General features: G+C 43.6%; 1 protein-coding gene across 1 annotated transcript; it reads left to right on the forward strand.

The window, feature by feature from the left end:
* Positions 1 to 437: 437 nt before the first annotated feature.
* On the forward strand, positions 438 to 16,142 carry DBX2 (developing brain homeobox 2). The gene is made up of 4 exons (XM_088530360.1): positions 438 to 750; positions 8,846 to 8,941; positions 13,062 to 13,249; positions 15,282 to 16,142. The coding sequence occupies exons 1-4, from the start codon at positions 438 to 440 to the stop codon at positions 15,600 to 15,602; spliced, it is 918 nt and encodes a 305-aa protein (XP_088386486.1). The 3' UTR covers positions 15,603 to 16,142.
* The last annotated feature ends 5,225 nt before the right edge of the window (positions 16,143 to 21,367 follow it).

Here is a 21,367-nt window from a genome sequence, read left to right on the forward strand (position 1 = left end):
GAGCAGCACCCCGAGCAAGCGGGGCGCAGCGAGGGCCCGGCCGCCCCTGCCGCGGCGACGCCGGTGCCTCCGCCGCGCCCGGCCGTGATGGATGGCGCGGCGCCGCTCCCGCCGGGACGGACGGGCCGGCGCGGGCTCCCGCGGGAGCGCGGCCCGTGAGCTCATGGCTGCTCCTCATTACCTCATGGGAGCAGCGGGTCGCGCGGCCCCCGGCGCGGCCTCCCCGCGCGCAGGTGCGGCCCCTGCCCGCGCCGAGCCACGGAGGGAGGGCAGGAGGGAGGGAGGGAGAGAGGCGGGGGGGCGGCCGGGCCCGGCCGCTTTGTTGGCCGCGTCCCGGCCGACATAATGAGTGGGGCCGGAGCCACGTTGCGGGCCGGCAGAGCCGCTCCGCTCCGCGCATCGCCCCGCGCCGCTGCGGGGGGCGGGCGGCCCCCGCCATGCTGCCCGGCGCCCTGTACTGGCACCTGGTGGGCTCCTCCTCGGCGCTGCTCGAGCTGCCGGCCGCGCCGGGCTTCGGCAGCCTCGGCAAAAGTTTCCTCATCGAGAACTTGCTGCGCGCCGGGGCGCCGAGCGCCGCGCAGCCCCGCGCGCTGCCCGCCAGCCCCGTGCCCCTCAAGCTGTGCCCGGCGGCGGCGGCGGAGCAGCCCGGCCCCGCGCCGGGGCCCTTCGCGGCCAGATGGGCTGCCCAGGCGCTCGGCCCCGCCGCGGCGGCCGCGGGCAGAGGCGGCCCCTTCCCGCCGGCGGCCACAGGTGAGCGCGGGGCTCGCGGGGAGGCGGCGGGCGCCGGCGGCGGCTTCTTCCCCCGGCCGGAGCCCTCGCGCTCCTCGGGCGAAGCTGCCCCTGTGCTGGGAGCTTCGGCGGGGCCGATATTCGCCCCAGGGCAACAAGAGCGCAGAACTTGGCAGCTCGCGGCGGCTCCGGCGCGGTCCCCTCGGCGCGCGGGGCCCCGCTCGGCTCCGCCGCCGCGTTAACCTGCGCGCACCTGCGGGCGCGTTTGTGCGCGCGCCGGGCCCGCGTGACGGGAGATCTGCCGCAACAAAATAGTTAAAAAACACCTGTAGGCGTGCGGGTTTCCGTCACTGGTGGGCCCTCCGGGTGCCATTTAAAATTTAATTCGTAAAATTCAGTGTTAGGCTCGCGATCTGTATTGTGTTTTGCTCTTTCATTGTGGTATGTCGGTTTATTTCAGCCTCCCGTGGGACTTTTAGAGCTCTGATACGTGATCATGCAGTTTTAAATTTACTTAAATGAAAGTAGGACAGACGGAAGCGGGTTTATTGAAGTACGATTTTGAGCCATAACTCAAGAAGGCTCATTCTGAAACCAGAATTAACAGTCATTTGTTTTTCAAGCACTATTTATTTTATTTTGATTAAGCCCTACCAACTGTTCTGCAACATCCGAAAAAATACTTTGTGCCTTTTACTTGGTGTACCATTAAGATAAGCAAGACAGGGTCAAAGAAATGTACATTTCTGGATATTCCAGACCTCAGTTATTTAAGTGTATTTCTATGTATAAGCCAGTATGGGCTGGCTCCGGAAACAGGATAAGTCCCTCTTTACAGAAATCTGTACCCATTTTTTTTTTTCTCAAAAAGTTCTAAAGCTAATTCCGTGTTTCTACTTGCACAGCACCGTGGCAGATGGGAGATTCCCTGCCACTCATCTTAACAGATGAAGTTTTTCTAGTTATTATAGATGCTACTGCATGCCCGATTTTCCAAATGCCTATTTCCAGGATTAGTTCTTCTTCTTGCCCCGTGGGACAAAAGTGGGAGTTGTGAGTTCAGCGGTGCTTTGCCAGGGCAGATTTTCTCAGTGTGCGACAGTCTGATCCCGCAGCTCCCAGGGATTTCAGAGAGACTTTTCATCTGAAGGAGCAGGACCCCATATTTGAGCGGTGATAAAATCTAGGTTTCCGCATATATTGTGCACTCAGAAACAAGTCGCTAATGTACGAGATGCGCAACATATAGATAGATAGATAGATCCTGATCTGACCGAGGTGGCCAAGTACTTTATCAACTTTCATAGATATAAATTAGGTCAGAAGTGCCTTTTTGAGCGCAATTTTGTGGTTTCTAAGGCGTTTCTGTAGAGTGGGCGTGCTCTGCTGGAACTGCTCACGCTCTGGACCCTTAAACTCGTGAGTAGGCAGCGTTTCACATCTCTTGTTTGTAGTGACGGGGCAAAACTGCTTTGTCGGAATAAGAATTTTTAGGCTTTAGGGAGTAATGAAAGGTGCTTTGAATAGGGAATTAATGCTAGGTAAGGTTTGTAGTTCTCTTTGTATGAGTTTTAGGATGAACAAACATTCTCCTGTTTGGACCCTTTCCAAACCACATGGAATTTTGGAATATTTGCCCTGAGTCCTTAAGAAGACTGCTGAACATGATAAAGCATCACCATTATTATTTATCTTTTTGAACTAGCAAGTGTTTTATAAGTCATGCAGGGACTAAAAGTGCTCAAAATATCTTGGCAATATATTCAGGGTTTTTAAAAGGAAAAAAAAATAGAACTGCTATAGAAAATGGAAGTGAAAAAAGATTATTGGTTTCAGTAATCTATATTGTTGATATAGCCCAAAATTCCAGTGAGGGCACCAAAAGTTTTGAGAAAGCAAAGAATATAAAATTACACTGGGGACTGAACTGAATAAGCTAAGCCTTTTGACAGTTCCAAAAATAATATGTATCTAAAGCTTCTATCAAAGAAAAACACGAACAAATCAGTCTCTTTTTAAAATGCCTTTTAACACTCTATAAAAAGTCCTAAAGAATGAAAATCCCGTGTTCTTTTTGTAAACTGGGAAGCTCTGATCCATGGCTGCAAAGGAGGCCGGGTGGGATGGGACTCTTGATCTGTGACATCTGGCCAGGGCCGCCTTTTCCTTTGTAAGGAGCCCTGCAGCAGCGGAGTTTTATCAGCAAGTTTCCATACCCATATTTTACAAGTTTTGAGGGATTTAGTTTGATCATTTCAAGTGTTTATCTCTATAGGTATTTTAAGCACTTCTCCAAAGTTCTTCTAAAGGGAAAAACTGAGCAAGAAATACCCACAAACTCTCACACCATGAGATACCTCATATAATGAGGGCTCTTTAAAGCAATATCTCTATGCTCTTTGTAAAAGATTAAAATCATCATTTTATATTGCTACACTGATTTAAAAAAGAGAATGTAATCAAAGTATAGTCTTTTCAAATTAAATTATTCTGACTTTAGTGTATCACAGCACGTTGCAAGGAAGTGAAGACCACACAGCAGCAGCAGCAGCAGCAGGAGTGTTGCAGGGGGCAGACCCCCTTGCCTCCTGTGTCAGTTCATGCTGACCAGGATTCCTGTGCTGGGATCTCCTGCCCTGTGCTCTGAAGCAGCGTCACAAACCGGTGCTGGTGGTGGAGCGGGGAGCTGTGGGCCCAGCAGCTCCAGCGGATGGGTTAAGTTCTGTGTTTCTGCCTCCCTGAGCTGCATCTCCCCTAACTTGCATGTTGCGGGCCTGATTCTTCTCTTTCAAAGCCTTTTGCCTTAATAAATAGGTATAAAATCCTGCCTTCTGCTTTGTTGGACGTGTGTGTGCAGGGAGTATTGGCAGGCACGAGCGGGTGAGGCTGTGCGGAAGCTGCTGCTGCCCTTTGGACACGGGTGTTCCCAAGGGGGAACATGTAAAACATGTAAACATTGACATATGTAAAAACTGCCCTGTTGTAAAGCATCGCTTCGCAGCGATCCATGTTACAGCTCCCCTGGAAGGGCAAGGAAAGCTTAAGATGAAGCTTCTCACCACGCTGTCAGGCCCTGCTCTAAGTGGTGGGCTCACCAGTCCGGGATTTGATCCCTCTCCTGTACGCTGGATATCACTGCCTTCTGGATAAATTAAAAGATCTGGCAGTTTTCCTCAGTAAAATCACGCAGAGGACGTGGGATGTGGCGCGTCGTAGCATGAAGAAGGCCGCAAGAGGTCCATCCCGGACCTGGTTTCCAGAAGTGCTGCCCGACACGAGGCCACAGCGGCCTCAGTGGGAGGTGCTCAATTCCTCGGATACCTGGACACGCTTTCCGAGAACCTCTGCTCTTCCCAAGTATTGGGCCCTTGAGGAGAATGGCAGCACGTGCTTCACAGCCTCCACGTGCTCGCTGGGACGCGTGGGGCGGGAGGCCGGCGTTCTGCTGACTCTTACTGTTTTGATAAAGAAGAAAATAGAGATATAAACCTGAAAAACATAATGAAACAAATAATATGAGCACGAGTGAGATATTTGCACTGCAAAATGTGCGGAAAAATTGAGCTTACTGGATTTTGCCTACAGGAATAGAATAGAACACAGTATAGTACAGTACATGTAACAAAATGCCCCAAACATTTAGAAAAAGTTAATCTTATAAATAGGTCTTGTAATATTCAGCGTCTTTTTTACATTATGGACGTGGCGTCTGTTTCTTGGCATTGGGTGCTTTACATTTTAATGCATTTGTCATCGCAGCGTGCCAGTGAGATGGGAGAGACTCCATTGCAAAGAGGAGGCAAGAGGGCAAAAAGAAATGAAGTAACTTGCCTAAAGTTACAATGAGTAGCAGTGCAGGGAAAGGAAAGCAGGCCTTCCTCTGCAGGCCAGATCTCTGGACCAGCATCATTTTTTTTTCTCCTCAGTGCAATAATAAGGTTAATAGTCTTATTTTAGTCAATATGTTTTATTTCCCACTTCTGGTAAAACCTGATACCTTCCTGATAAAAACCAGGAGACACTTGAGTTACTGGAATTAAATGATTTCCTTCTTCATCTTGGACCCCCTTTTAGTAAATCTCGCTGCAATAAAAGCTCACTATTTCTTGGTTGCAAACCGCCTGGCAGCCAGACCGTGTCCTGAAGTGCCGTGTAACGCTGCAGCTCTCACTAAAACCAGAGGCAGAGAAGAGCTGAGTGATGTAACTCCCAGCTAGCTTGAGATTTTCACCAGTCTCTGGAACTTGTTTCCCTAAATCAATAACTTGTTGCCTAACCAGTCTCAAGACCCTCCTGTTCTGCAGGCATTTACTGGGGAAGGAGGTTTCTTATGGGGAGAGGGGCTGAGCTTTGGCTGGGCAATGCTCTCGCCTCTGGCAAAACTTGCTGCCCTGTCTGAGAAAGGAAGAGGCCTTTGGAATTGGTGCTTACTCATGTATTTAGTCAATATTTTGAGTGATGTGGACTGTGGGTCATCATTTCCCTCGTGAATCTGCCTTTTCCTGGTGTTATATTGTGTAATTCTGTAGTTTTCTGCATCTTGTTGATGCAGGTGTAAAGTTGAGGACTTTACACCTTCCTCATGAGCCTTGGGCAATTTGGTGTTCTTTGTTGAAGTCTCAGCCCCTGGAATCTGGTGCTAAGTGAAAAATCTCAGATTTCATCCTGGAAAAATATATTCCATCTCCTTAATGAGTATCATTACCTACACAAGTAAAAAGGCTAAAACCCCTATGAATGGGGTGGGGTGGGGGGGGAAGCTTTGTTTTTCTTCTTTATTTTTCTTCTCTAACTTCAGACTAGTTGGAACTAGTAGCCCTGCAGCAAGTAAACTGTGGTTCAGCTGGTAATGTTCGAGTAGGAAACGTGTAATGCTGGCAGAAATGGAGTGTTTTGACCTATGGTGAGGTTTTGAGTTAGGCTTGCAGCGATGAGCAGCCAGCGAAGAGCCCTCTTGCAGCAGGTGACCCCGCTTTCAGCTTCTTTGAGGAAACTATTTCTAAGAAAATTGTAAATTGTTGAAATTCAAAGCAAACAGTGCCCTTATGGCTGATTTCTATCGTTTCTGTTTTTACGGTGTACCTACGGCAATACTGACTGTGTTAGCTGCCATAAAAAAGTAGGTGTCTCATCACACCTAATCCAGTTGTCTAAACACCTTGTGCAATCTACAGTCAATGCAGAGAGAGGCGCTTCCAGAGGAGGGCACAACCTGTCGTCCTAAACGTCTCCTTTGTCAGACCTTCTCAGAGGCCTGAGACCTTTTGTGGCTTTGCAAAAGCCCCCATTGCCAGATGGGCAGGTGTGGGGAATGGCGGTTTTCTGGTGACAACTTCGTGGGCAGAAAAGTTTTGAAGTTTCTGGGCCTCCTGCCAGGGCTGGAGCTCGGGCATCACTGCGGAGAGCTGTTGCTTTGGGCTTAGCCAAAGCTGGAGGATTTTCAGGGCTGTTTTCACACAGCCTGAGCGCTCTCCCTAGAATATTATCCCTTCCAACTGGGTAGCACTTAGGAACTTGCTCTCAAAATGGTGGAGAATTGGCAGGAAGTCTTGCAACCCCTCTGTTAGTATGACCTTTTACTACGGAAGGATTTTTGAACTTAGACTATTTTAAGACTTGCAGTGTATTTTAAAATATCAGTGTCTGAAACATTCTCAGAGTTTTGAGTTTCAGCACTGGAGGAGCTTGCATTTGACTTGCATGTTTAGTATCCATTTATCGTGTATTTGTAAAATGGGAATTCACAACACTGAATGTAAAAGAGAATTATTACTAAAATTTTGTAAGCAGCTGCAGCATCAAGGAATTTATGTTATGCTAAAATGTGAAAATAAATTATTGATTTCATTTTAGTTATTTCATCCTCTTATGTTTATGACATGATAAATTTTATTTTAAAGCATGGAGTACTTGCTTTATAGTATATAGTATAATTTTTGGAGTGCCAAAAGGCATTTATATCATATTCCAATATCTCATTTTCATGTATCTGAGGCCAAACCTGCAAAATCTCAGTGTTTTGTGAAGTGCTTAGTACCACACGGTCTTTGTGTTTGTAAGATGGAATGCTGAGCAGAAAAAGGAGTAGATATCTTGCATATGAATTATTAGGATTTTGCCCATGGTTAATGCTTAGTCCACATGGCTTGCGGCAAAACCTACTTTTAGGTTCCTGTATGCTTCATTCTGACCAATAAATACCAAACTCACATTCTGACACTGCGGAAATTTTCAGCCTTATTTAATTAGCAAACAGTGTTTTCTGTAGATCGATGAGCAATAAATCTCGATAGAGTGGCCATGATGTATGTGCCCAGAAGATTAAAACATAGCCCATGTTAAAATCACCCTGAGTACAATTCTGAAATAGATATACTTTAAATGCATCGTTTTCCACCAGCAGTTTTCATTCCGTTAATGCGGTTTCTCACACACACTGGAAGCCATTTAATACAATGAGTGTTCTTTGCTGTGTCCATCAGAGACAAAAAATAAACTTACTGCCTGTATTGGGGTGCTGCATTAGCACTTTTCTCCACGCAGGGCTCCCAGGGCCGCTTGGTGCCCCTGTGTCTTGCCTGACTCTTTGCTCATGTAACTTCTGCAGCTCCTGCGCGTTGGTCCCGGTGCTGCTGCTCCAACAGGCATCACCTGGGGATGTGGTTCAATGTTCCCAATGCAAATTCACCTGTGCTTCTTAGGGATGTGTTAAAGAAGCTTCTAAGCTAGGTATTATGCCATAGATTTAGGGAGACATAATGCCATTGCTCATTCCACAGGACCTGGAATAAATCAATCTTCAGATTTTGCCTCAGGAGCTGCGTGGTTTGGATCTGTATGGGGGTGTCTTCTACATCTTCTTTCTTCAACAGATGTTTTCTGCTGGAGGCAAACACACCATGCAGACAGAAAACATAGCAGCTGGGAGAATTAAGGAAAATGCCCAAGAAAGACCAAAGCAAAATTCCCATCGGTTTGAGCAGACATGTCAGATCTCCATGTCCTTGGAGATCTATGCTGCTTCATCACGGTGCTCTACTAGAGCACGACACCATTCGCAGCAGCATCCATGGAAATGTGGGGCCTGTTTAGGGTTTTCTCAATGAAAATTCTCGTCTTCAGTTTCAATGCTGATCCATCTTCTTGTCTTTGTGCCTGCAGCTCTTGCATACAAGCTGGAATTCAGTGAATAGAGAAGAACCTTTCCCATTTCTCCATGTTTACACACAGGAATGTGTTCTCCCTCTGACACAGCTTATTCAATTCTTATTTACCCAGGTCTCTCTCTGGGCTATATCACATACCATTATGTACTTCTCATTCTCAACCTCAACTTGTAATTCATGAGTTCAAAAATTTCTGTGGAAATATTACCAAGTTTCACCTAATTGAATGGGATAATTTTGCAGGGGCTTTTATTTTTTATTTTTATTTTATTGTGGAGTCTTCTTCAGCAAGGTTTTTGTTTAAATTCATGAGAACACTTGTTCATCAAGATGGAGTTCAGTATCAGGATGGCAGAATATCTAGCCCTGTAGTTTGTGGAAAGGCTGACTCAATCATCTTGTTGCATTTTATGTTTTTTTTTGTTTGTTTTAAAGGTTCATTATTTTTTCAAGTCCTCATTCGTTTGAGCACAAGTAACACCACAGGAGTATAAGCCAAAGGGATAGGATTCATTTGTAGATGCTGTTTTTCTTTATCGATTCATAAGGGATATTTTCTAGGATATTATGCCTACTATAGCTATTTAAAACAACTTTCTCAGGTCCATTATGCTCATTATGCAAGTAATGTGTTCAAACCTAATATTTAGAAACAATCATAATTATAGCAACCACAGAGGTGAATTTCACATTGGCAGGGCTTCACTGTCATGACAAGTGTATTGTGAAAGTTTTGCATATTAACATTGGAGCTATATAGAGAGAATAACCGTATAAAGAGCAATTACTTGGATTAATATTGTTTACCTTAAAAATATCCCTATCTTGGAGAAAAAAAATAAAAAGAGCTTATGGGGCAGGGCTTTACGCAGTGCCTTTGTGGAGGGCCGTGGTTATGAATATCACCTCAGCTCGGTGGCTGGTCAATGAGCTCTGTGCTTTCTTTGCAGCTCTTTGCAAGCACTTCTTTCTGCGAGCGCCGCCGCTGTGCTCCGCGTGCTGCGGTGGGTCCTGTCAGCACCCGGCGTCCCCCACTGCTTTTCCAAGTAAGTTTTTATGCTTCATCAGTAATGCTTGAGTTGCTCTGTAAACCGAAGCAGCAGGATTTAATGCGTTCTGGAAAACTAATTGGTGATGCAATGGCAGCAGCTAATTCCTTAGTAAAATCACAGCAATCCTATTCAGGAGGTTTCCAAAGATTTATCAAACTTAAGTACACTGAGCAATTGTGAGAGGTTTCCAATGGCACTGAGACACCCAGACAGAGCTAGCCCAGGAAAGCTCCTTGTTTGCAGTTTGCCTGAAAAGATTCTTTAAAAATCATTAACTCTTTTTAAAATCTGTGTCAATAAACGTTTGCAAATAGGAGAAGAAAAGAGCTGGATAGATCATAAAATGGATGCTGCATTTTCTTGTCTGCTTGGCATACATGAAGATTCAGGAAGCAGTAACATTATTTAGACAAAACGGTCATTCTGGTCTTAGCAGTCAAATGCATGGTTTAAATTGATATTTTTTATTTATAATGTAAAAAAGTTGAAGACATGAATTGAAGAGAATTTGGGCTAGTATTACACGCTCAGGGTGAAGATCTGGAATACATTTCATCTAATCCGTATTTCAATTTAAACTTGATCGTGAAGTTTCTGGGCCACAGTGTAAGAGTGGTTATTAATGAATTTAGATGTTTATGGCTCCAATACGTAGGTATGTGTAAACACAAGGAGAAATATGTGTAAATACAAAGCAAGGAGGCATTTCCTGGTCATCCAAAATGAAGTAAAAGGACCAAATTGTGTGTCAAATCCAAACGAGAACTGGAGCTTATGTGTGCTCCCTCCAGCATACACTTTCTTGTCACCGTTGCATTCGAGCCCTTCCCGACGGTGTGCCTGTGTTTTATGAATGTTTCAGGAGGGCAGTTGCTAAGTGGAATGCTTCTTGACAAGTGAGGCAGCAAATGCTGGCAGTTTAATGAGCTGCAAGCTTGCGAGCCCCTCTTTAGGGGGCCGACACTTTCCCACAGAGCGTTTTACGTGGCCCCGGCGCTCCCACAATGGCTGACAGCACCATGACCAATCCCCACTTTCACTTTACTCATCCACACGCGACCTCACCACTATTTTTCACTGTGCAGATGAACTTTAGGAACCATTTCACACTGAAAAGGCCTGGGCAAGGGTCATTTGCCCTTTTGTATGGCCATAAAGCAATACTCTGTGTGCCAGTCTTTTCTCCTGTCTCACATTCCAAGAGATTTTCTGGACACCATTTAAAGCACTTGACTGAAAAATAAAGCAGTGAATGAAACTGACTTTTATAGACTCATTCTAGCTCATCTTCCCATATAACCCTGTCTACCTGAAAAGGGATTTAGTGGATGAGCTGAGTGTATACAGGGACTCGCTGAATACATAGGGCCATTATCAACTGTGGGGATTGTTTATTAACCAGGACTGATACACTACTATTTTGGAAGTGACCTATTAATTGTCCATTTAACTAGAATGTATTGAATTCCAATGAAAAAATGGAAACCATGACTAAAGCTTTTACTTGCTCCTTCAAGGTGGTCTCTGCCATGAAGGCAAATGAAGATTGTTCCACAGATTAAGAAGACATTTATCACTATATATTAGGATACGAAGGAAAGACTTAAAGAAAAAAAAACAAAACAAAGCAAAACAAAAACCAAACCAGCAACATAGGCAATAGTTGGTAGCAGATTCACATTTATGTCAGCAGAGCACTGAGCCTTTTGATGCCTGTTCAGAGTGACAGACTGCAGTAGAATTGCTGCAGCGTGTGAGCTCCTGCCTGTCCCCAGCATCTCAGAAAATCCTTTAATTCATGGGTTGGAACTTATTTTTTTGCATACAGAGTCAGAATGTATATTGAAATATGAGATACTTTTTTGAAGATCTCTGGACTTCTCCCAAACAGAAGCTGGAAGATTTTTGCCCCGGTGCTGACCTGATGGCAGGTCCCTAATACTTATCTGTGTCCTGCCTGTGATTAAGTTGGGTTTAGTTTGGCCTTACAATCCATCACGTATGTGTTACGCTGTGTAGATCCTTCACTACCCCACTGGCCTTACACAGGTTTTAAGCTGTAACCTGCATAGGAATTAATTGGAGCCTCAGTGCTCCAGCAGGAGGTTGTTTCTTAGCTGATTGACTGTGAACAACCAGCCAGGCAAGACAAATTTTAAGGGGTCACATAATGTGGCAGTCGCTGTCCTCGGGTGACAGCTCCATTGTGGAGCTCAGCCCCGCAGTCGGGACCGGCCCTGCTGAGCCGTTTCCCTGCCTTGTGTCAGCAGGGGGGATGAGAGGAAGTTTCAGTTCAAACCTCTCCATCCTCAAACTTTACCTTCCAATAATCTCTTAGAAAAAGCCTTAATGATTGATCAGGAACCACCTGGAAACCATCTGGAGAAAGGCACCTAAACTGCCCGAGAAGGATAGGAAGCATATGCTTGAGGACGAAAGGCAAAGGGAAGTTTATCCCAGCTCCCTGGACAGGAAGGAGGCTTTGGGGGGTGGCAGTTGCAGCCTTCAGGGAAATGTGAGCTCCGCTTGCAGGAATGTCCAAGGTGACATTTTGGGTTGTGTTCTTCCCACAGTCCGTTTTGACAGTCTATGTCTCACTGTGTAATATACACCAGGGCATTAACCAGTAGGCTATGATTTTAAATAAGTTTTCAGATATTATTTTAGAAGTTGAAATATATTCACATGTATTTAATTTTCTTTATATTGTAACACTTTAATTTTAAATAGTGATTTATTGCCAGATGCCGTTATGGGGACCAGATATGAAGATGGGTTCTTAAGGTTTAGCAAAATTGATGGAAGACCTGTCTAGCAGGAGCTGCTAAATCCACGGGTCTCTGAATAGGCATTGCTGGCTGCTAGGAGTGTATTTTAGGGAAAGACCATTTTGTACTTGTTCAGTTTCTGATATCCTTCCTCTTTGGCCACAGCTGGAGAGGACACATATGGGAGTAATGCTTTAAAGAGCATCGTATTTAGGGGGGTTGGACTAGATGATCTCTAGAGGTCCCTTCCAACCTCAACCATTCTGTAATATTTACTGAACAAATGTATTTGATTTCCTTCCACTACCACTGCAGCTGACTAGAACAGATAGACTTTTCATGAAAATAACGTGTAATCTTTTAGAAAATCTGCTGTAGATGGGAATTTTGCCATTGGTGCTGATCCTGAACTGCTGAGCCCCTCAACAGGAGTTGCTTGGCAGTGCACCCAAATCAGGAGGCATCTTGGAGGCAGCCAGGAGGCAGGTGTGTGGGAAGGTGCCCTCAACACCTTGCATCTTTAGAGCCCAAATTGCGGGTGACACAATGGCTTTGTTTTTTCAATGCTCCTTGTGAGGGCAATGAACAGACTCTCTGGATGCTCCCAGTTCCTCCATTCTCTAGTTCTGTCAACTTTGAGACTGTTTTCCAGGGTGGGGGATCTGCAGGAGATTCCTCTCCAGACATGGATACGGGGGATACGACTGAACTCACTGCAAACTATCCTCCCAGGGCGTGTGATGGGATGTCAAAGGATTAGAGACCAGGCTGAAAGAAATAATTTTAAGTGCTCTCCAAATCCTGTAATAAAGAAATTGCTTCAGTTTCCAGAATAAATAAGTGAATGGTCAGTGATTTTCTGAGAGCAAGTTCACCCTGACAGGCTTTTCTTAGAAAACTAAGCTATATAAAGCCTACTTAGCTCCTTTAAATCTGTGTTACAGACCACATTTATCTGGCATTTTGTTTCTTACTGGGAGAAAATAAACTCCTGGGAAAGCTTGCTGCAGTTTACTGAGTGAAGATAATATGCAAAGGAAAGGGGAGAAGTTTTTCTCTGACCATATTTGGATTTTAAAGTGGAGTGTACAGAGGCCCTGTTAATGTTCCTCTATGAACTCATCTGATTTACTTTTCACCGTGTCAAAGGGAGACTCGTGACCACTGACAACACCTCTAGATTCAGGAGAGGGTTTAGTCCTCGCTGAATGGGACTGAAGTTACCACACTTACCCCACCAACAAATCCAAAGAGGGGCTCCAGCCTGCTAGCAGCTTAACAGGCAGTGCCTAATGTTTCCCTGGTATGTGTTAGATATTAATGAAACTATCATCCATTTCCACTAGGAGAGGAAAATGTCCTGCCTCTTCTGACCCAGGAGTCTAACTCAAAAGCCCGAAGAGGTATATTAAGAAGAGCAGTGTTTTCTGAAGACCAGAGGAAAGCTTTGGAGAAGATGTTTCAGAAACAGAAGTATATCAGTAAAACAGACAGGAAGAAACTGGCCATTAACCTGGGTCTAAAGGAGTCACAGGTAAGGAGCAGTGACAGAACATCCATGACTTTCTGTCCTTTTGAAGCAAAAGTCTTTTAAATGGCTTTGCAATCGATGGAGAAGATGTTTCAGAAACAGAAGTATATCAGTAAAACAGACAGGAAGAAACTGGCCATTAATGGGTCTAAAGGAGTCACAGGTAAGGAGCAGTGACAGAACATCCATGACTTTCTGTCCTTTTGAAGCAAAAGTCTTTTAAATGGCTTTGCATTCGAAAGATTGTCCAGCCCAGGGGCAGCCCTGAGCGCCTTCCCTGAGCAAAGACGTCAGTTGATTCGTGGCAGTTTTAACCAAGGAATGTGTGAATAAGGGTCCGTCCCTAGTTTATTCCCCGAAGAGGTTCCTTGAGAAGTGGATCGCTCCATTTCAGCCCAAAGTGGGAGTAAAATGACCTTGGAATTTCATTTCCGGCTCCGTATCTGGTGCGTGGCGCAGCCCCCTCAGGGGCTTTGGGGCAGCGAGTCGCGCTCCCCTGCCCTGTGGCGCGGGCGGCGCCGCGGGCAGCGCCACGAGGAGCCCCCTGCCTCCCCGAGCAGCCTGGGCGCCCCCGCTGCCCAGCACGCTCCGAAGTCACTCAGGAAGGGCAGCCATCCCTGTGGCAACAAACGTGGCTCCACCAGGGAAAGGATCCGCAGACTTGATAGAAACCCTACAAGGAAGATTTTGCAGGGTGACCTTCCCTTCCCCACCCGCCTTACTAATTCGTATTTCGTAGGATTTTCCACGTGACTCTGACTAGGCCTACTGCAGAACTCCAGAATTTACCTGATGGCTTAACACCTCTGGCCAGTTGTTCAGACTGAAAATGTGTTAATGATGATGCCTAGAGGCAGTAGCCAAATCTGGATTCTCAGAGGCCTGAGCTATCTGCAAATGCAGGCAAAGTGCCTGGCTTGAAGAGTGCAAATTCTTCACAAAAACATTTGAGAGGGTGTGCAACAACAGCAGCAGATGAGCATGGTTTCACCTGGCAGGTGAGATTCTGGATGCGCAGAAGGAGATGCAGGTCTGCAGAGAGGGGTGAGAGAGTTACAGTACAGCTGCATTGCTATGCATGTGGCAGGAGTGAAAGTGCCAAAGAAAATCAGAGCTGAAGCGATCTGGCGAGTGTCAAAGCCTGGGAATGGTAGTGGGAGCTCTTGTCATTTTTGCCTTGGAGATATTTAGAACTTGAGAAGGCCTGAAGCAACCTGCTCTAACCTGGCACTGCAATAAGGGGATGGATCTTGTGGATTGCAGTGGTTCCTTGCAGCGTGAATGAGTCTTTGCCTCTGTCTTAAGCACTGCAGCTGTAAAGAACAAAATGCAGAATTGTGTCCCTTCTCAGCATGATGAACACAGCTGTAACTTCTGCAGGATAAACTATTTCTTTTCAATGGAAATATGTGATTGCACTCTGTGGTGAGCTGCTTAAAGAATTCCCAGTATATAGTCAAATTCTTAATATTACAACTATATCCCTGAGCTTTTTTTCTGTGTTCTCCATATTCAAGAGTGCACGGGGAAATAAGAAATAATGGAGTGAGACAGAGAGAACAACTAACATTACAGGAAAATTATTTCATGATAATGATAGACCAGATTATGCCCTCCAGAGTTTTTTTTTCATAAAGCTCTCATGAAGGTCAGTTCTTACATGTTCTGACTAGTAGAAGCAATATCTGCCATCTAAGGCTGTGATTCTCTAACCTTTTGAAAGTCTTCATGCCAAGTATCTGAATACTGGAACTTCTTAATGTAAATGTTTCAGAGAAAAATAAAAAGAACTGATTGATCTGATTGATTCACCCCAAAACACATTTCCCCAATGTAAAAAGGCTGCAAATGTTCTTAGCTATGTATTTGCCTCAGTTTTTTTCTGGCAGCCTTTGAACTCCCATATTCAAACTTAGCGATTCACAGTTTTTAGAAAATGGGTTTTATTTTAAAAGCTATTGGAAAAAAGAACACTGTTAAGACAAAATTGTTTCAACAAAACAATAGTAATAAGTTCTCATTAATTTGAAAACAGGTGAAAATTTGGTTTCAGAACCGAAGGATGAAATGGCGAAACTCCAAAGAAAAAGAAGTGCTTTCAAACAGGTGCCTCCAAGAAGAGAGTCTTCAGGAGAACTACCTCTCAAGATCCACCATGAATTTTACCTCCCCATGCCCTTCTGTGTGGGAAGTGTCTCAGGAGCAGGCAAGTACACGGTGGAGGGAGAATTCCCCAGGAACTTCTGAAAGACTGATTAGCACACAGCCACCTCCAAGAGCAAACTCGTCACAGAGCCCACTGTATCTGTATGCTGACCAAGACACTGCAAATAAGGCAGTCACATCTTCAGCCTAAGCAAATAAAGAGTCAATTTGCAAATGGAGTGAAGAGCAGAGGCTTCAGATGGGTGGTCTAACACTAACAGTATTTGGACACTGTAAAGCTAAGTAGTTTGTATTTGGATACTGTAAAGCTAACTAGTTTATACCTCATCAGTTTTCTAAAGTCTAACACCATTAAAATGACAAACAACTAATGATTCAAGAAATATTCTTGAATACTCGGTCTTCTGTCTTTTACAGTCTTATACTGACCTTAAAAGTGAACTAGGAACTGATGGTAAGTAAAATGAAGTGAAGAGCATGGAGCTGAAATTCTGCTCTGATTTATGCATCTGTGCTGTATATAGATATTCATTAAAAACCAACTGATAGAGACTCACTTTTATCTCTCATTGCAGTCAGACCAATTAATTTGTTTTGTGTACAAGGATAACGGTATCTACCCCATGATAATTTGCTTTGGGTATATTTTTGAATTTGATAAAATGACACGATAGGCTTATGTTAGATGAACATAAAAATTTTTAGTGTGTTTTCTCCTTCTGTCTTCACTTATATCCTTACCCAGTTAGTTCTAAATAACATGGCCACAAGTCAGCCCATTACCATAGTAAAGCTGCAATACAACAATGAACCAATCTTAATAAAATAACCAGCATTTAAATCATTTTGATTTGAATGAATACCAAGACATGCAATTCCCCAACTCCGTTCTTTTCTCCCGTGGATGAAATTTGCAGCATTCGTAACTCTGAATTTCAGTGGCCTTTGTCAGATTATTAGTGCAATCTCTTGTGCTCTGTTCTGTATCTCAAAATGGTGATGGTGATTTGCAGAATTATAACCCAAATGAAACAAGTAACAGAACTGTAATTGGACACATTGCCACCGTAGCCCTGACAGAGAAGAACTTGAAGAGACGCCATGCTGTAGTAGTCTTGTTCTTGACTTATTCCTATTTAAGCTGGTGCCAATGAGTGCACATTAGTATATTTCTGTGTCAAAGACAGGACAGTATTCTCTATAATACAAGTAGCCCGAAATCATATTATTAAAATTGTTTTACTTGAAGTGATTTGCTTGCTTCATCCACTAATTCCCACCTCAAAATGGGAATAGATTTTTTTTTTTTAATCATTCTTATTTGCATACATTTGTTGAGGAGAAAGACTGGAACTTTTATGCTACAGGCAAAACCTTTTGAAGAATATTTAGGGTTTTTAAAAGCTTTCCTTTCTATCAGATTGCTGTATTTTATGGCCAGAAAAGATCATTATGATAATCTAGTCTGGCTCTCCTCATCGTGCATGCCATGTTTATAATTATTCTTGCTTTGAGCTCCACAACTTTTTGAAGTGTATCATGGTCTTTCAAAAAGCCAAACAATTGTTATTTAAAGTTTTACTTTTGCAAGATTATCTACTACTTCCCAAGTAATGCAACATATCAAGGAGAATAAAGTTTAGATTGGCAGCTAAGGAATTTGAGATTGCAGCGACAAGGTCATTTTTTTGTAAATTATTAGGCCTTTTTAAAGAAAAAAAAAGAAAAATTAAGAAATCCCCTCTTCTCAAGTTCAAAACCCCTTGTTAGCACAAGCTACCTACATACCTGCCTACCCTGCGAGGGCTCTTGTGCACATTAAGCAAGCTGTTTTTTACGTGCTGTTTACTCATGTGAGCAGAAATTTATTCCTATCCAGCAGTAGAAACCCCAGAAACTGCCCATCTTCTGCATACGTTTTCTAGATGGATGGATAGACAGACTGCATATCATACATACGGATGAATTTACCTTCTAGTTGTCCGGTTGAAATTATAGAGACTAGTCTAACAGAGCAGGACTATCTGAAGAATTAGCAAGAGTTAGTGGCCCAGATTCATCTGCAGCAGCATCTGCTAGCATCCAGCTACAATGAAAAGCATGCAGATGAAAAGCATTATCGAGTGATTAAATAGATTGGACGGTTATTCATTAGGGCTTTAATTCAAAGAATTTTGGAGAGAATTAGTGTCTAGTTGGGGCAATGGGGGGGTTTTACAGTCTCACCTTCCAGGTGAAAGCGGGAAGCCCTGGGTGGAGAGTCTCCCCAGCGCTCGTGGTCCCGTGCTCAGCCTCCCGCACCGCAGCGCCGTCGAGCACAGCGCTGGGGGCAGCGCTGGCGCCGGGGTTCAGGCTGCGGGTGGGAGAGTCTCCCCAGCACTCGTGGTCCCGTGCTCAGCCTCCCGCACTGCAGCGCCGTCGAGCACAGCGCTGGGGGCAGCGCTGGCGCCGGGGTTCAGGCTGCGCATCCCGGAGCTCTCGCAGTTGATGATGCAGTTGCGAGCACCAAGTGTGAGCGGCTGTGAAACCTCTGAACTGAACAGATCGCATTTGAAGAACCTCTCACTGAGGCAAAGATCAAGGGAGGCTCATGAAGAGCTGGATTCACATTTATGATGTTATATGTGGTTGAAATTGAGCAAGTTCTGTTTTCATGGTAGCGTATTTAAAGCTACACCATTTGATGGCCCTCCAAACCTTTAAGACTTCCTATTAGAATTTTTATTTCATAGATACAAAAGAGTCTCAATATGCCAGGTTAAACCTCTCTTTACTTGAAAATGCTGATCCAGCTTTCTTCAAACCCTAGAAATAAATGAATTCTGAATTATACCTAAAAGAGTATGCTCAATTAGTTCAAATGGACTTAGGTCTGTAACACATAACAAGGCTGATTCTCTTCCTTTTAAGCTTTTTAAAAGAGAAATTTCTTCCATACCAACATACTATGAAATTTTGGTAAATGAGAAGCAGCACTCAGTATGAACGCATAAAATACGAGAGACTTTCAGTGCCAGGCTTTTCTGAGTGTGATGGATCAAGTAGTATCTATTAGTTTCTTCAGTTAATGTATGAACACTAGATATAGAAGAACAAGCAGTACACACGTGATACACAGGATCCTCAGTAGGTGTTTGAAGTACTTTGACATTCATTTTAGAGGGATGTAAGGCATATAATGCACCTGGTTTGGTATTACAGGGCAACCTAATGTATACTGATGGCTTCTTACAGTTAAAACTGGGCACATACTATTTTAACTTCAAAAATACAACTTGATAGATGATCTTGCAGCACAGTTATAGGGTATCTGAGATATATTTTTATGTATGGCATTTTGAGGCTATATAGTTCCAGCCTGCAGAATTTTGTGAAGGACATTTGCTGGGAGCCTGGGGTTTGGCAGGATTTAGGTGCCTTAAATTCAGAACCGCAACAAAAAGCCGACTGTTCCGTGTGCCATTAACAATGCAGATACTTATATGTGCTGGGCACCTCTCTGTTTAGTCTGGCAACGTATCAATGCTAATGTAATATAAAATACAACAGGGAAAGGAAGAAAGCGCTGAGAGTCAGTGCTCCCTTTGTTATCCAGGCTGTCCTGCTGACATCCCACAGGTCTTGCTGCACAGTGGAGCAGCATCAGTACCAGGAGGAGGTTTTCACACCCCACCGAGTTGAGATTGCCCAGACTAGTCTGAATGTGGATTTCCAGAATGAGACACAGATCCTCAGGCACAGCCACCGTTATGTTTTATTGCATGTAAACAACTCTGAGATCACAGACACAGAGAGAGGCAAGGTAGTTTCTCCAGGGGCTTCGTATAACATTGTTAAAACCTGGATGTAATCACCACACCTGTGTCAACACTTAAACTTTCATTGTATAGATTTACAGAATAAAATAATTTTCTGAAAGTTCTCTTGATTCTCTGAGGGCCTGTTTGAGGGAACAGGACTGCTTTGAGGCTCAGAAGTGCGTTACTACAATGTCAGAACAGTAGCACGGTGGGCAAATGTCACTCCTTAGCTGCAGTAACATACCAGATTAGCTTGCTTTCCACTGTGATTTACTATTACTAGGTTTTAATACCAGTTGCCAACACCTTATCCATGCAGATCCTCTGGCGAACATCATCTGCTCCACGGTCAAAGACTGACATGAATAATGTTTGTTCGCTCCTACACCTTGAATGAACAGTGCTGCTGCCGACCTTCGCAAACTAGAATGACATACACACATTTAAACCAAGTTCGCTGTAAACTGACTGTCCTAAGAAAGGTTCAGGGAGAGATCAGGACCCACCTAACTTTGAATTTAGTTTAGGACCACAGACCTTTGCAGGAAAAGGTTCATATTCTAAGTGGACTAATTTGCCGTTGACCACACAGGTCTACAATAACTGTGCTTCTAAGTTACGAGCCTGACAACTGCTGCTGTCAGAGAGGAACACAGGTATATCTGGATCTAAGATGTTACCCATGTAAACTTGCACCTAATTAACCATGGGACAAAAATCTGTACTTCCCAATACCTGATTTTTAACAGGTGCTGGTTGCAATTCTAAGCAATGAAGCTGGGTATGAGGGACAGGGATGTCTCAAGGCAACATTTTGATAGTGAACCCCTAGTATTGACCCAACAGTCATACAAACATCCAGCCTTTTATAAACATTCAGGAATTCTTAACATTTTAAGTCCATTTTTCTCTGCCTATCCACATTAGAATGTGATGTCAGGTATTTATGTGTATACCAGTCAAAGACAAGATACCAAGTCAAAGTTAAGATACCATCAAAGACATCTGACATGACAGTGAAAGACATTTCTTTTTGCTTTGCTGTGACATGGTTTTAGGTAAAAATATAGCAAAATTTTCTTGTAACTTATCTTTCAGTAAATTCATCATACCAAACATCAGCACAGAGCAGATGCAATCTAAATTTTAGATGCATTATCAAAGTCATTTTGTACATTGCAAAATAAACAAAAGTAATCTTTAGTCAGTGAGCATCTCTTTACTGTATCCTTCATCATCCTTAAAGAAGTGGAAAAAATACAACTAGAAAATCGTCCTGTAACATGAAGAGGTTGTCTGTATTCTGGGCATATCCTGCAATATTTCATGTAATAAAGTTCGGAGAAAAAAAGGAGATGTTCGTAATCCTTAAATTTGCTTGACCGATAAGGAAAGTTAATGGAAACATTTTGTTACAGAATCTGAAATTAGGTGATGACTTATCAATCACATATACTGCTGTATATTGCTGTGCATGAGCTGAACAATTAATTGGAAGTGAAAATATTCATTCCATTTCTTCATCAATTTGTAGACAGTTGTATCTCCTAAGTTAACATTAATATTTTCAGATGCAAATGGTGATAAATTCTCACATTTCAAAGCATTTGATCTTAGTGCCCTTTTTACATTTTCATATATTTCTTACTAGTTTCATTGCTGCCTTGAAGAAAAATTGTGCAGATGATGAACTCTTCCCCTGTGCAAAAAGCAGCCTGCAGTAACAGATCTATTTGAGGCATCAGCCACCAAGAGAAAAACCTGCCCTTTTCAACCAAGTCTTAAATTGTTTTCTCAATCAAAAGAAGATGTGATGTGTTGTGGCTTCTGTTACCAACATGCCTCCTTTTAGCCATAGGTAAATAATGGAATGAAATAATAATTTGTGATGTTAACCTAATATGAATTATTATGGATATTTTGCTACACTGTTTTTCTTTCTGCAGCACCCACTCTATCATCTTCTGTATTTTTGTATTTCTCTACAACTAACTATTTCCAGAGTTTTGCCCTTAGAAATACAGTAAAATTATTTCTGTGGTCTGATTCATTTATGCTTTCCACCTGACAGCAAGCTGCAGCTGCTGGAGGATCTTCCTGAGATCCTCGTTTCCTTCAATCCTAGTGTTTCCAGAGGCTGTGCTGGGATGCACCC

This window comes from Tinamus guttatus, unplaced genomic scaffold, assembly GCF_059628265.1.
Source record: "Tinamus guttatus ecotype Peru unplaced genomic scaffold, ASM5962826v1 Tinamus_guttatus_pri_ptg000368l, whole genome shotgun sequence".
NCBI classification, from domain to species: Eukaryota; Metazoa; Chordata; class Aves; order Tinamiformes; family Tinamidae; genus Tinamus; species Tinamus guttatus.

Excerpts from the sequence above, each read along its gene's own strand:
- DBX2 (XM_088530360.1), top strand. The coding sequence starts at position 438 with ATGCTGCCCGGCGCCCTGTACTGGCACCTGGTGGGCTCCTCCTCGGCG. Across the intron at positions 751-8,845 it reads CTTCCCGCCGGCGGCCACAG|CTCTTTGCAAGCACTTCTTT; the intron begins GTGAGCGCGGGG and ends CTTTCTTTGCAG. Across the intron at positions 8,942-13,061 it reads GTCCCCCACTGCTTTTCCAA|GAGAGGAAAATGTCCTGCCT; the intron begins GTAAGTTTTTAT and ends CATTTCCACTAG.